A 14,806-nucleotide genomic window follows, 5' to 3' on the forward strand; every position below is an offset into this window, starting at 1 on the left:
AAGAGAGAAGTCACACACTCTCAGGCCTGATCTGGTCCCAGAGAGCGCGTGCTGTTCAAGCTGTAAAAACTCAATTTCTACTTCATTATTATAGTCTTTTTTTCATATCATATCGTTATTGTCTGATGACCACCACCATTACAACTTGCCTAGTATAGTTCTTCTTGACCTTTTGTCGTCCACCATCATCAGGTACATTTTTCATTGGACAAGTACTTGGGTTCTGAGCATTCATGCTATCCAGGGGATTAATCCTCAACGATTACTTGAGTACCATCATTAAGAAACATCTGACAGTTGTAACATCAAATATAAAAACATTTAATTGATTGCCATGCCACGCTTTTAGTGGTAGTAAGGATCCCAACATAGCTTGACCCTTATGCTGTTTTCGGGTCTCCCGTGACCCGTTTCAAGTTAAAATGATATAATAACTACGCTCTAGTTTTTTTTATCGGAATTAGGCTTCATGATGTCCTCCACAACAGCTATATAAACACTACACAACTGATCTTCTCAATGTTAGCCAAGTCTTAAGGTCTCTAAAAAAAGGATAAGTGTATAAGTTGGTGTTCGGGTCTGGGAAGACCCAGCAGCATTGTTTTGGGTGCCTCGGGGTCATCTTTAGACACCCCACCCCCACCCCCTTCATTCACTGTAACATGCACCTGGCCCCCTTCCCCCCACGGGAACTCCACCTTTCACAAAGAATATACACTCACACTTGAACCTGAACACACCTTGTTTCTCATGCAGTACAGTTTGGGGGTTTAATAGCATTATAGTCAAGGCCGGTTTTAAATCCTTTTTTTCAAAACGTTAAACCTGTGTGATTGTGCAGGAGTGTTTTTCAAGCAGCTGATAAACGTTAGATTTAAAAATGATAAAAAGGGTTTACAACAAAAGTTTCATTCGAGTTTTTTCATTTATATTAATTATTTTCTACCAAGAGATAATAATGCAGAGCTATGGTCTTGCTGTTTTTTAACGTAGAGAGGGGAGTTGGCTTTCTCACTGTATTTACATCCTTTGAAGAAGGACCCTTATTCAGCATGATAGTGTACCTACAGACAGAGTGTACTTTGCAGAGGGGCCAGATTGGACTTGGGCCCCTGTCTTTGATAAACTGCCCCTCTGAGTCTTTACAGTGGCTCTGCGCTCACGTCCTGACAACTCGTCATATTCATTAGCTTTGTCTGATAGTGTTTCTTAACATAGAATCCCGGAGCCACGGCACCACTATTCATCGGGGTTGTTTTGGCTTTCAGTGAATACATATTGTAACCTTCACACACGGCATCTATTGCACGTCTGTCCGTCCTGGAGAGGGATCCCTCCTCTGCTGCTCTCCCTGAGGTTTCTCCCATTTTCCCTTTAAACTGGGTTTTCTCCGGAAGTGTTTCCTTGTACGATGTGAGGGTCTAAGGACAGAGGGTCTAAGGACAGAGGGTCTAAGGACAGAGGGTGTCGTATTGTCATACTGATATTCTGTACACACTGTGAAGTCCACTAAGACAAATATAACATTTGTGATATTGGGCTATATAAATAAACATTGATTGATTGATTGATTGATTGATTGATTGATTGATTGATTGATTGATTGATTGATTGATTGATTGATTCCTCTTGTTGAAAACTCCTGACCAATGTACAGAATCAGTAAAGACATTAATACATTTTAAACAGGAATCCACAGTCAGTCTTCGGACATGTCTTCTCTTGGACCAGTCGTTTCTTTCAGCAGGCTTGATAGACTTTTCATTATGAATGGTGGTGAACTTGTTGCTCAGTCAAACATGAATTAAGTTGCAAAAACGTTGGTTGAAGGCATCATTCGGCATGTGCTACACGGAGAGTGATGAAGCATTTGGCTGCATCACACTCTGGTCTATTGGAGCTGCATCACTCTCTGGTCTATTGGAGCTGCATCACTCTCTGGTCTATTGGAGCTGCATCACTCTCTGGTCTATTGGAGCTGCATCACTCTCTGGTCTATTGGAGCTGTATCACTCTCTGGTCTATTGGAGCTGCATCACTCTCTGGTCTATTGGAGCTGTATCACTCTCTGGTCTATTGGAGCTGCATCACTCTCTGGTCTATTGGAGCTGCATCACTCTCTGGTCTATTGGAGCTGCATCACTCTCTGGTCTATTGGAGCTGCATCACTCTCTGGTCTATTGGAGCTGTATCACTCTCTGGTCTATTGGAGCTGTATCACTCTCTGGTCTATTGGAGCTGCATCACTCTCTGGTCTATTGGAGCTGCATCACTCTCTGGTCTATTGGAGCTGTATCACTCTCTGGTCTATTGGAGCTGCATCACTCTCTGGTCTATTGGAGCTGTATCACTCTCTGGTCTATTGGAGCTGTATCACTCTCTGGTCTATTGGAGCTGCATCACACTCTGGTCTATTGGAGCTGCATCACTCTCTGGTCTATTGGAGCTGTATCACTCTCTGGTCTATTGGAGCTGCATCACTCTCTGGTCTATTGGAGCTGCATCACTCTCTGGTCTATTGGAGCTGTATCACTCTCTGGTCTATTGGAGCTGCATCACTCTCTGGTCTATTGGAGCTGCATCACTCTCTGGTCTATTGGAGCTGCATCACTCTCTGGTCTATTGGAGCTGCATCACTCTCTGGTCTATTGGAGCTGCATCACTCTCTGGTCTATTGGAGCTGCATCACTCTCTGGTCTATTGGAGCTGCATCACTCTCTGGTCTATTGGAGCTGTATCACTCTCTGGTCTATTGGAGCTGCATCACTCTCTGGTCTATTGGAGCTGCATCACTCTCTGGTCTATTGGAGCTGCATCACTCTCTGGTCTATTGGAGCTGCATCACTCTCGTTGATTCACTTATGTTCTAGAGAACATGCTCTTCATTTAATCTCTTCTCCCTTCAGTCTCTCTCTCACCTCCCTCCTTCCTCCCTTCCTCCCCCCTCCCCAACCTCCCTCTGTCTGCTCCGACAAAGATCCATGCAATAAAGACTCTGCGACGCCTTTTGAATACCAACTCAACTCCAGCATTGTCTGAGATCAGGGGGGAATTCTCTGCATGTGGGGCGTTCCCCTCCTCCTGCCACTGCTCTACAGCTAAGAGGCCAATTGGACCGCAACCCTAAAGCCCCCACGATGAAGAGCAATAACTCCCCTCCTTCATCTGTGTTCTCCACTGTGTTGCCCACCATGCTCAGTGGAGGAGGAAGGGATCAATATGAGTACGGCAGCCACAGCTCAATAGCGCGTGTGTGTGTGTGTGTGTGTGTGTGTGTGTGTGTGTGTGTGTGTGTGTGTGTGTGTGTGTGTGTGTGTGTGTGTGTGTGTGTGTGTGTGTGTGTGTGTGTGTGTGTGTGTGTGTGTGGTGTGTGTGTGTGTGTGTGTGTGTGAGACATACTGGACATAAAGATGAATAACAGCTGACTTTGCTACCATGGTAACCCTTCCAGAGGTCCTCCCACCCTCCCTGGTTGCCCCCCCACATGTCTGCAGCACAGGGAGTGTGGGAGGAGGAAGTCAACAGTAAACATGCAGCAGTGCCCTCCCTAGCCTGGAGAAGTTATTAATATAGTAACTCAGGATCAATACATTTGTACTAATCCTTTCATATTTATGCGATGCGATACACTTTATTGTACTCGTAAGAAAATTAGTTTTGGATTCCGTCCTGCAGTTCCACAAAAGATACAAATCCTAAATAGTGCATAGTAAAAGACAACAGCACATTCACACATGACTTACAGTGCATGTGGACAGTGTGCCGTACACAGACAACATGGTGACACTCTACTGCACCCCATGGCCCCCCTGTAAACTATATGTCCCATGTGTTAGTTGAGAAGTTCAATGGACGTAGGAGGAATGAGTGTCTGTGAGGGTTTAGCCTGACTTGATTACTTGAATCAAAGTGACTGTGTGACTCGTCATGCTGACAGGTGGTGACTGTGGTGCTGATGTTGGCTTTATCTTTATGAGGCTCTCCATTAGCACTAGCATGAACATTCGCTATTCTTCCTGGGGTCCACACACTCACACACTTATTTAAGTATTTTAGCCACGTAGACACAACAAACATAAACAAAGAAAAACAGCTTAACAGTCATTAAGTTAGGAAGAGAAAACTAAAAATGGTCATCCTTTAAACCAACATTCAAATCACCCTCTTCACTCATCAGTGCATATATGGAAATGCTCCCTCCTACATCAAGGAATTGCTCACCCCACAAACCTCCACGAGGAACCTACGTTCAGTAAAGGCAAACCTCCTCATCCCACCAAGGACAAAACTGAAGACCACGGGAGACCGAGCCTTCTGCTCCGCTGCTCCGAGATTGTGGAATGCCCTCCCAAGCCAGCTGAGGACACCACAGACTGTGGAGGCTTTCAAAAAAGCCCTAAAAACGCATCTTTTTAGAATAGCCTTTAACTAGATTTTGAAATCCCCCACATTATGCCATGCGGGCATGAATGTCACAGCTTTTATTATGTTGTTTTAATTGTTTTTTTATTGTTGTTTTGTTTCACCCATTTTTAATTTTGTAGCACTTTGAGTTTTGTTTACGCAAATGAAAAGTGCGCTTATAAATAAAATGTATTATTATTATTATTAATAATTAAAAATCAACTGTTCATACACAAGTAGTTGATGTATAATGTCCAGAATAAAGATGTGTTTTTGAAGAGGCTCTATTCTTTAAAGGGCTTTTCCCTTCGCTGTCTGTCTGCATGTCATGCTCTCCAAAGGCTACATGTTGAAGGAATAACCATTCCCATAATATCACTGGCAGCGTGTCACTGTCACATTTCTGACAAACGATACTAAAGCATAGTGTCTCTGTCCGACAGTAAACCAGCTTAGATTGCCATGCATGTCTATCACACTTATTCTGTGTGCTGTGATGCACATCCTGCCGCTTTATTTGAAACTTCTTGTAATTATTTTTATCCTTATAGCACCAAATAACAAAACTGTAATCAAGCAGAGACAGACCTAATGTATTTAAAACATATCTAATGACATCTGGTGCCATCACTTTCACAATCCCTTTTACAGCTGACACACCCCTAGCTGCATGCTCGCATCAACTTGCTGACATGCAGGTTGATGCTAATAGGGCACGGGTGTCAAACTCAATTTCATCACGGGCCACGTTAGAATTATGGTTGCACTCAAAGGGCCGGTGGTAACTTTAAGATTATATAAATATACATGGATAAATATATAAAATAATGTATTATTATCGGATAGGGTGATAACTTCATAATTAGCTACGTCTGAAAGCAGAAGTCTAGGGGAAATAATTGCAAGTCTCTTCAGTGAGAATGTCACAAAATGAGATGCATTGTGGGACATGTAGTTTATGGGCAACGTGCTTCTGTAAAGCGGAACCTTATAATAAACGTATTATGTTCTTTGCAAGCTCTTGTGGGGCCGCATAAAATGAAGTGGCGGGCCGGATTTGGCCCCCGGGCCTTGAGTTTGACTCCCCTGTAATAGGGTATACTACCTTTAGCCTTTTAGTTTAGCATATTAGCATGATTACGTTTAGCTAATTGGCATTATCTCAAAGTTCACAGCAAAAAGATTTAAAAACATATGTTTTGTGTTATTCACATCATCTATTGGTTTAATTGGTCAATGGCAAAAACTAAACAATGGTTCTAGGAGAGTTTAAACTGTAAATGGACTTTTTCCCCTCGTACATTTGAATTGGACAACACTTCCTGTTTTAGTGCATGCTTGCCCCTCATCTTGGCTACAGGATCTTTTATGTGGATCGTTTAGTGTGTCTTTAAATATAATAATTAGAAGCTCAAATAGGTCATGTCGTATTTCTTTAGATGTCCTGAAAATCAACACTTAAACGTGTGTGTGTGTGTGTGTGTGTGTGTGTGTGTGTGTGTGTGTGTGTGTTTGGTGTGTGTGTGTGTGTGGTGTGTGTGTGTGTGTGTGTGTGTTTCTTGCATTTAGTACCATCTGACTTCTTCCTCAGACTCTGATGTTACTGTGGCTTCCTAAAGACTGCAATGTGTTTCTCTTTGTATTGCAGTTGAGAGGGAGCTGGTCCAGAAGAGGACCTTCACCCGATGGATGAACCTGCATCTGGAGAAGGTTTGTGTGTATCTTTGTTGAATGGTGTCTGCAGAAACACACAAAGAGCAGACATGCTAATCCTGTTATTACTGCACGGCTCACTGAGCGTTATTTACCAGCTGGGTGGAACCAGAGAGCTGTTTATGGCCCCCCCCCCCCCCCCGCTCTCTGTGGTGCTTCACACTGCGGCTGAGGGAGGGGCTGTACATCAACTACAGTCTCTCTGTCTCTGTGAATTATACATGTGTGTGTGTGGAGCTGCCTGTGTGCAGCATTACACTTTCATTAGGCTGTGAAGAGTTCATCTGAGAGAATGTGGCCGTGTTACAGGTCTAGCTAGACCGAGGTGGTCCTTTACCCCCTCCCCCTTAACCAATGAGAAGCCTACCATTAAAGGGTTGTACAACAAGGGTGGTATGGAGGCCCAAAGAAAACACAAATGTGATTGATGCAATATCATAAACACATTATTATGATCAGAATAATAGATGTATCATTCATTAATATTCATTCCTGTTCACATGTATTGAGTTGTGTAATAGCCTCTGTTATCAGGGTTAGGGTTAGAGAAATGTCAAAGGTGTGTGTTTATATAACAGAATAGGATTTGGCCAACACTCGTCCTCGGTCATTCAAAGAAACAACAAGATGGATCCAGATGTGCAAGAATAAAAGTGTTTAAATTCATCAATTGTTTTTAGGCTCAACAAGAAACACTAATCTCCTATTTGTCCTGTACATTGAGATGAAAGTAGTGATTGTGCTGCCTGCATTAGTTTCATACACGCAGCCAAGCTCAGGTCACTGTGTTTACTCTGTGGAAACGTGTCCCCTTCCTCTCTGTCCTCTGGCCGTGAGAGTTGTTTCCTCTCACAATGAGCCTCTCTTCTCAACTCTCACTCTGGCCCTGCTTCAAATGTCTGACCCACTAATGAACAACCCCCCCCCCCCCCCCCACTCAACCGTGACAGTACGACCCAACCAGAAATGGACCCAGCAGATGATCCTTTTGAGGTGGAACTAAAACATTTTTCCTTTTATTTGGCTTGCTGCTATGATTGGTGGAAGGGAGCGTCCAGTGTTCTGCAGAAGGAGGCCGCTCTGGTAGAGGCGCACCGGTTGGCTATGGAGAAACCAGACTTGGTGAAATTCTTACCTGGCTAGATTTTGAACTTCCTCTGGGTGTGTGATTTCCAGCCTGCTGACTACAAACGTCTTGGTGTGTTCCGTTTGGAGTCAACCCGTGCTTCTGCCCCAGTTCCTGCTCCTGTCCAGGAGTCGTATTCTGGAACTCGTCTGGCTTATGGAGGTCCACGGAGTATTCAGGCGGCTGCTAAGAGAAGGAGTAGCAAGGCCAAGCTAGCAGCCCGAGCCCCAAGAGCCATGGTTCCAGCCCCAGTCCTGGCCCCAGCAACCATGGTTCCAGCCCTGGTTCCATCCCCAGCAGCCATGGTTCAGGCTCCAGTACAGGCCCCAGAAGCCATGGTTCCGGCAACAGAACCGGCCGACACAGCCATGGTTCCGGCCTCAGTTCCGGCCCCAGCAGCCATGATTCCGGCTTCAGTACCGGCCCCAGAAGCCATGGGCCCGACTCCAGTTTCGGCTACAGGGCTGGCTCCCCAGCCGATGCCAGCTCCCCGAGTCTTGTCGGCGTACCGGCCGACTCCAGCACCTCGTCTCCTGCTGGCTCTCCAGCCGACGCCAGCTCCCCGTGTCCTGTCGGTGTACCGACCGACACAAGTCCCCTCTCAAGTCCCCTCTCGACTTCCCTCTCAAGTCCCCTCTCAAGTCTCCTCTCCAGTTCCCTCTCAAGTCTCCTCTCCAGTTCCCTCTCAAGTCTCCTCTCGAGCTACCTCTCAAGTCACCTCTCAAGCCACCTCTCGAGTCCCCTCTCAAGTCTCCCCTCAGTCCCCTCTCAAGTCCCCTCTCGAGTCCCCTCTCCAGTCTCCTCTCGAGTTCCCTCTCAAGTCACCTCTCAAGTCTCTTCTCACGTCTCTTCTCAAGTCCCCTCTCGAGTCACCTCTCCAGTTCCCTCTCAAGTCACCTCTCAAGTCTCCTCTCGAGTCCCCTTTCAAGACAATTCTCAAGTCACCTCTCAAGTCACCTCCCGAGTTCCCTCTCGAGTCACCTCTCGAGTCTCTTCTCGAGTTCCCTCTCAAGCCACCTCTCAGTTTCCCCTCGAGTTCCCTCTCAAGCCACCTCTCAGTTTCCCCCTCGAGTTCCCTCTCGAGTCCCCTCTCAAGTCACCTCTCGAGTTCCCTCTCAAGTCACCTCTCGAGTCTCCTCTCAAGTCGCCTCTCGAGTCTCCTCTCGAGTTCCCTCTCAAGTCCCTACCCAATGTCCTGGTCCATTGGCGGTTCCGCTGGGGGTCCTGCCAACCCTGTGTCCTGTGCCGTTGGAGGCCCCGCCATCTACTCTTCTGACGGGGGTCCTGCCAACCCTAGGTCCTGTGCCGTTGGAGGTTCCGCTGGAGGTCCTGCCAACTCTATGTCCTGTCCCGTTGGAGGTCCCGCCGACTACTCTCCTGCCGGGGGTCCTGCCAACTCTATGTCCTGTCCCGTTGGAGGTCCCGCCGACTACTCTCCTGCCGGGGGTCCTGCCAGCCCTGTGTCCTGTCCCATTGGGGGTCCCGCCGTCTACTCTTCTGCCGGGGGTCCTGCCAACCTTTTGTCCTGTGCCGTTGGAGGTTCCGCTGGGGGTCCTGCCAACTCTATGTCCTGTGCCGTTGGAGGCCCCGCCGACTACTCTTCTGCCGGGGGTCCGGACAACCCTAGGTCCTGTGCCGTTGGAGGTTCCGCTGGAGGTCCTGCCAACTCTATGTCCTGTCCCGTTGGAGGTCCCGCCGACTACTCTCCTGCCGGGGGTCCTGCCAACCCTGTGTCCTGTCCCATTGGGGGTCCCGCCGTCTACTCTTCTGCCGGGGGTCCTGCCAACCCTATGTCCTGTGCCGTTGGAGGTCCCGCCAACTACTCTTCCGCTGAGAGTCCTGCCAATCCCATGTCTTGTTCCGTTGGAGGTCCCGCCGTTACCTGTCTCGCCGGGGGTCCTGCCAACTCCTGGTCCTCTTCCGTGGGGGATCCTGCCGAAGCCTGTCCCACCGGCTCTGGTTCCTGTCCGGCCGACACCGGGTCCTGCCCGGCCTCCGGAGCTGTCCCGTCAGCGCCTTCCTGCCCGGCCTCCGGAGCTGTCCCGTCAGCGCCTTCCTGCCCGGCCTCCGGAGCTGTCTGGTCTTCGCCTTCACGCCCGGCCCCCTGAGAGCCACGGTCTTCGCCTTCGAGCCTGGCCCCCTGAGAGCCGCGGTCTTCGCCCTCGAGCCCGGCCCCCTGAGTGCCGCGGTCTTCGGCCTCGAGCCCGGCTCCCTGAGAGCCGCGGTCTTCGCCCTCGAGCCCGGCCCCCTGAGTGCCACGGTCTTCGCCCTCATGCTGGGCCCCCTGACTCTTCCTGCCGCTGCCTTCGCCCTCATGCTCGGCCCCCTGAGTTTGCCCGCTGTGGTCTTCGCCCCTCCATGGACTTTGCCTTGCCCCCCGGCCGTCCGCCCGAGATCCCTTCCGGGCCCTCCGCTGTGCTCCTGGGCTGTCAGCCCAAAACCCATCCTCCAGACCCCCTCCACCCACCCTGGTGGCCCTAGTGTTGTTGGAGCATAGTCTCCTGGTGAAATTGTTACGTAAATGTGTGTGTCATCCGCATAGCTATGGTAACTTATTTTGTTGTTCTTCATGATCTGAGCCAGTGGTAGCATGTAGACGTTAAAGAGAAGAGGCCCCAAGATGGAGCCTTAAGGAACCCCACATGTCATATTTGTTAACTCAGATGTGTATTTACCTATAGAAACAAAGTTGTTTCTGTCCTTTAAGTAGGATTCAAACCAATTTAGAACTGTTTCCGAAAGTCCCACCCAGTTTTCCAGTCGGTCTAGTAATATGCTGTGGTCAACAGTGTCAAACGCAGCACTGAGATCTAATAATACTAACACTGAAGTTCTGCCACTGTCTGTGTTTAAGTGGATGTCGTTAAAGACCTTTACAAGAGCAGTCTCAGTGCTGCGGTTTGGACGATAGCCTGACTGGAACACATCAAAACAGTTATTTAAAAACTGATAAAACTTTGAACAGACAGTAGCCTAAACCAGATTATCAATTTGTATATTATTTATACATCCTATATTCTCACTCATCTACGATGAATTCTAAAAATTATCAAAATAGAATCCGATTCATTTATTGATGATCTACTTATCACATTACTGTCTTCCTATTTTCTTTCCCTCTCAGTGTGACCCCCCCATCGAGGTCAACGACCTGTTCAGGGACATTCAGGATGGACACATCCTCATGGCCCTGCTGGAGGAGATCTCCGGCTGCAAGCTGGTCAGAATCTCTCGCCTTGTTTTAACGTGTTTGACTGCACAGTGTGTAATACCCATAATGCTGTTTGGAAAATCTGATAAACACATTTAAACCTTTTTTCCTACGACATGAAATACGTCAGTAAATACCCCACTGGTGAATTTGAAAACGGCTTAGCGAGGGTGATGGGCAGTGATCTTTCAGTGACTTTGACTTCTGGTAAATCATAGTGGTGTTATACTATTCAGTAATATGTTGTCTGTTTCTCAATGATCCTCCAGCTTTACTGGTTCAAGAAGTCCTCACATCGCATTTTCAGACTCAACAACATCGCCAAGGTCCTGTCCTTCCTGGAGGAGAGGAACGTGAGTACCACAAGAGAAGCATGAACACATGTCTGCATCATGCCTTGTGATTGGCTGTCGCTACATATGTACGTGTGTCCGCAGGTGAAGCTGGTCAGTATCGACGCAGCGGATGTTGCTGATGGAAACTCCTCCATCATCTTGGGACTCATCTGGAACATCATCCTCTTCTTCCAGGTAATCTCATTTTCTAAACCTTGTCCTCCTCTTCTCTGTCCTCTGAGTTTCCATTTCCCCTCCTTTCCCATGCCTCTCTTTTTAGAATTAGGCCAAAAGGAAGAAGAATCAAGTGTCTACTTCACAGCCTTTGCACTTTCCATTCACAATAGCCCTTCAAAGTGCAGCTCTGTGGGTAGTTTATGTAATCACGCTGCACTTCAATGCCTTGGACCGGCACCATGAGGAAAAAATGACCTCAAACAGACTGTCAGCTCATTCTGGAGCAGAGCAACTGTATGAGGCTCCATACACTCCTGAGCGGGATGTATGGCAATAACGTACAAGATACACTGATCTCTTCAATTAATTACAGAGGTAAATAGACAGCATTCCTCCAGTCATTGAGAGTCCTAAATCACTTTCACATATACAAGTCAGGATTCACACGCTTTCATACAGAGGCTACCATAGGCTACATAAGTAACATTCTACAGGTAACTTGACATTCCACATTTGTAATTCAACATTATAAAATCTGTGAGAATTATAGTTTTGTAACCTAACATTCTACAATTGTATTTTAGATGGAAGCCCCACCCATTTTCTGGTGAAAACCAATAATCTTCACCATACTAAAAAAAGGCTACTGTGTCATGTATTGCACGTCAAACAACAAAAAGATCCAAAGTTTTACTTTGAACAAAGGACGATAAAAGAAAATATCTGTGGTTTCGAGCCTCCGCTGCTGCCTGCCACTCGTCCACCATTAGACTGAGAGGACATCGATCCTCATAGCTTCTAATTTAACTATATATCAACCAGGGGCGGACTGGCCATCGGGACGTTCGGGACGAATCCCGATGGGCCGGTACTGAAGTGGGCCAGTCGGATGATGTGGGCCGGCCGGTAACCGGCAGGGCTCGACATTAAATGGCCCGCTGGCCCGGAAGCACTATTTATGGCGCGTTTCCACTGCAGGCCTCGCTCGGCCTCGCTCGGTTTGGTTAGGCCTTATTAGGCCCGGCTCACTTTAATGCTGCACTTCCATTACAGTTTAGGAACTGGGGTAGTTACTATAGTAACGCAGTATAGGCAGAACCGTGACGTCATCTTCAATGAGCGCCCCAAAAAACAACACAGCCGTTAGCTCTTAGCACTCAGAGCTCACAGCTCCTCATATCTGTTCAGAAACTAGACAGAAGTTAAACAAGTACAAACCACAGACTGCCTGTGTCATGGAGAATACAGTCGCTGGTTTATTTATGTCTGTATAGGCCGTTGTTGTGAGTGTGGACGGTCTGAGCATATATAACGTTAGCTTAGCCAAGCTCCATTCAGAAAACACGCATTCTAAAAGGTTTTTCTCTGCCGTCTGTCTGCAGACTTGTCAAAGCATTAATTCATGGTTTTTACTAACCGGTATCAGTGTGTTGTTACTTCGGCATCATTTAGAAACGTGTATTATAATTAAATCACGGTCAAATATGTTCATCTTGTTGTAGTTGTAGCCCCCTTGCCAGCGATTCTCTCTCTAGTTTAGCATACTCAGCCCGACTCAGCCTGGTTGTTCCTGGCCCTAGAACCACGATTTAGTCGGGCCAGAAAAAAGGTGAAAAAGTAGCTCCGGGCCAAAACTAGGCCAAGTGGAAGCGCAACCAAAAACGGGCCCCGCACGGCTCGGCACGCTTAATGCGAGCTACCCGCTGCAGTGGAAACGCGCCATTAGACACCCCGGGCCAGCATAACGTACTTTCCACTTGCCCGCTCGGGCCAGTAAAAATATTGCTTTAATTGACTAGCAATTTAGTTAAATTGTTTCATTTCTTTACGCTACAACATAGCGTTTTGTGAGTTGGTTGTCGTTGTTGGGTGAAAAGCAAACAGCTGTTTGCTGCGGAGCGCAGCGCGAGCAGGCTCCCGTGAGCGGGAGCGCGCTCCTTCACTACAGACTATCGCGCCACCTAATCATTCGCCAAAAATGTTTTTAATACCAGCGGTAACCGGCCAAGCGCCGGGCAAAAAACAATCTTCAAATAAAAGAAAGTCACCGGAGGAGTTAAAGGAGAGTGACAGGGAGCATGAGAAGAAGAGGGAGAGAACTGATGATTCAAATGTTGTAGTACAAGTAGTAATGTAGTAATACATTACTATTGCAACAAATGTGTTAATTTTCTTCATTATTAGTCGTTTTTTTTTTTTTGGACGAATGCTCCGGGCCAGTGGTTACAATGGTGGGGCCAGTGAGAATACAAGTCCATTTATCCTTAATGTCTACCTCTGCGGTAAGTCACTAGCACCCCCCCTAGCTTTCATTTGCAGTGCTTTCAATAGCTCAGAAGTTTCCCTCAAATCTCTCTTCACAGTTCTGTTTAATTTCCTCCGACAGTTTAATCTAATTTAAATCACACATTTAACACCACTTAGTTCAATAAAAAGTAACTGAAGAAGAAAAATAAAGCTCTCTATGCTAATTAGTTAGCAAGATAAATATTGTTGCAAACAGTTACTATATCTTCCTTTAACTTTTGATCTCTCCATCTCCTTAAAGATTAGTGTTGTCAAAATGCCTCCTAAAGGCGATTTAAATGGTTGCCGACGCCGTTGTGGTGTGTCCAGGCCTGAAGACAGATAAATATCATCCAATACTTTGCATAACTCTTTTACAGCTACATGATCACTTAGAATTAGAAAAGAAACCTTGGATTTTGCTACCAATTTCAAAATGTTTCAGGTCCTCCCTCTTGTCTTTACAACCTGCTCTCAATCAACTGAGACAAATCATTGTTTTGTGTACTATCTTAATTTGTATTAGCTAGCCAATGTATTGCTTTCTAACTGCTGTAATATATGTACATACATAATAAAATATTGTTAACTGTTGATAAAACTTCTTACATATTCAATTATATATATATTTTACAGGAGCTATGTTGTTGGTATTCAATTGATGCTTTCATATCATTGGATGGCAATGCCAGGCCAACACTGTTTGAATATCAACTTTGACCCATGCCTTCACTGTGGTCGTGAGTGGTCATATATGACTTTAATTTGGCTGATTGCACTATTGCATAACTATGTTCCTGTATCTCATGTTTTTCTTTATCAATGTTCAAGTCTGACATCAACACATTAGTCTCTCAGACTTTAGAAAGCTCCCTGAGACATTACATGACTGTTTTCCCAGGCTGAGTAAACTGATACAACTATCACCAGAATCAGCACGGAACAGACCCTCTGTGTTTTAAGAGCTTAGATTCCTGTGTAACTCTGTTGGTTATCTGTCCAAAGGATTACATGTGCCATGCATGGTAACTGTAATAAATCCAGATTCTACTTCAAACCTAAGATTGTTTTTGTCAGTCTTGGCTAATCCCACCCTTTCAGTAGACAATTGTGTAAAACACAGTGTCAGCATGAAACACTTGAGTATCCAATTCAGCCAAATCTCTGCAGCAGATTATTAACCTAACAGCTGAATTGACTGATAACAGTGTTTCCCACAGATCTGAAATATACTTGGGGGGGGGGGGGGGGGGGGTTGAGGTGACGTGCAATAACATTAACATTAACCTTTCTGATGGTCGCTTGTGAGCAGACCCTTCACGCGATGGCAGAGCGAACAGGTACAGGCAGGGCCCATAGTGATAGCCCTATAGTTTACATCTACTACCCACACATGAACATATGGAAATGGGTTACTATTTAAAAAAATAAATGTATTTATAAATGTAATTAAGTGACCACACCGTTTGAGACCCACTGAGAACTTAGACTAAGTTAACTATCTAAACACAGTCCTTTACCTCACCTGAGCTGAGCTGATCCCGAGCTTGAATG

At 46.3% G+C, this 14,806-nt stretch overlaps 1 protein-coding gene across 1 annotated transcript in view; it reads left to right on the forward strand.

Annotated features, from left to right (window-relative positions):
• clmna (calmin a) overlaps positions 1-14,806 on the forward strand; it is a 56,113-nt gene that overhangs the window by 24,627 nt on the left and 16,680 nt on the right. The window contains exons 2-5 of the mRNA XM_034078305.2: positions 6,053-6,114; positions 10,368-10,463; positions 10,724-10,807; positions 10,892-10,984. Of these exons, the coding sequence (XP_033934196.1) occupies positions 6,053-6,114; positions 10,368-10,463; positions 10,724-10,807; positions 10,892-10,984 (335 nt within the window). The remainder of the gene's footprint in view (positions 1-6,052; positions 6,115-10,367; positions 10,464-10,723; positions 10,808-10,891; positions 10,985-14,806) is intronic.

The sequence above is a fragment of the Pseudochaenichthys georgianus genome, unplaced genomic scaffold (assembly GCF_902827115.2).
Source record: "Pseudochaenichthys georgianus unplaced genomic scaffold, fPseGeo1.2 scaffold_409_arrow_ctg1, whole genome shotgun sequence".
In the NCBI taxonomy this organism is placed as follows: Eukaryota; Metazoa; Chordata; class Actinopteri; order Perciformes; family Channichthyidae; genus Pseudochaenichthys; species Pseudochaenichthys georgianus.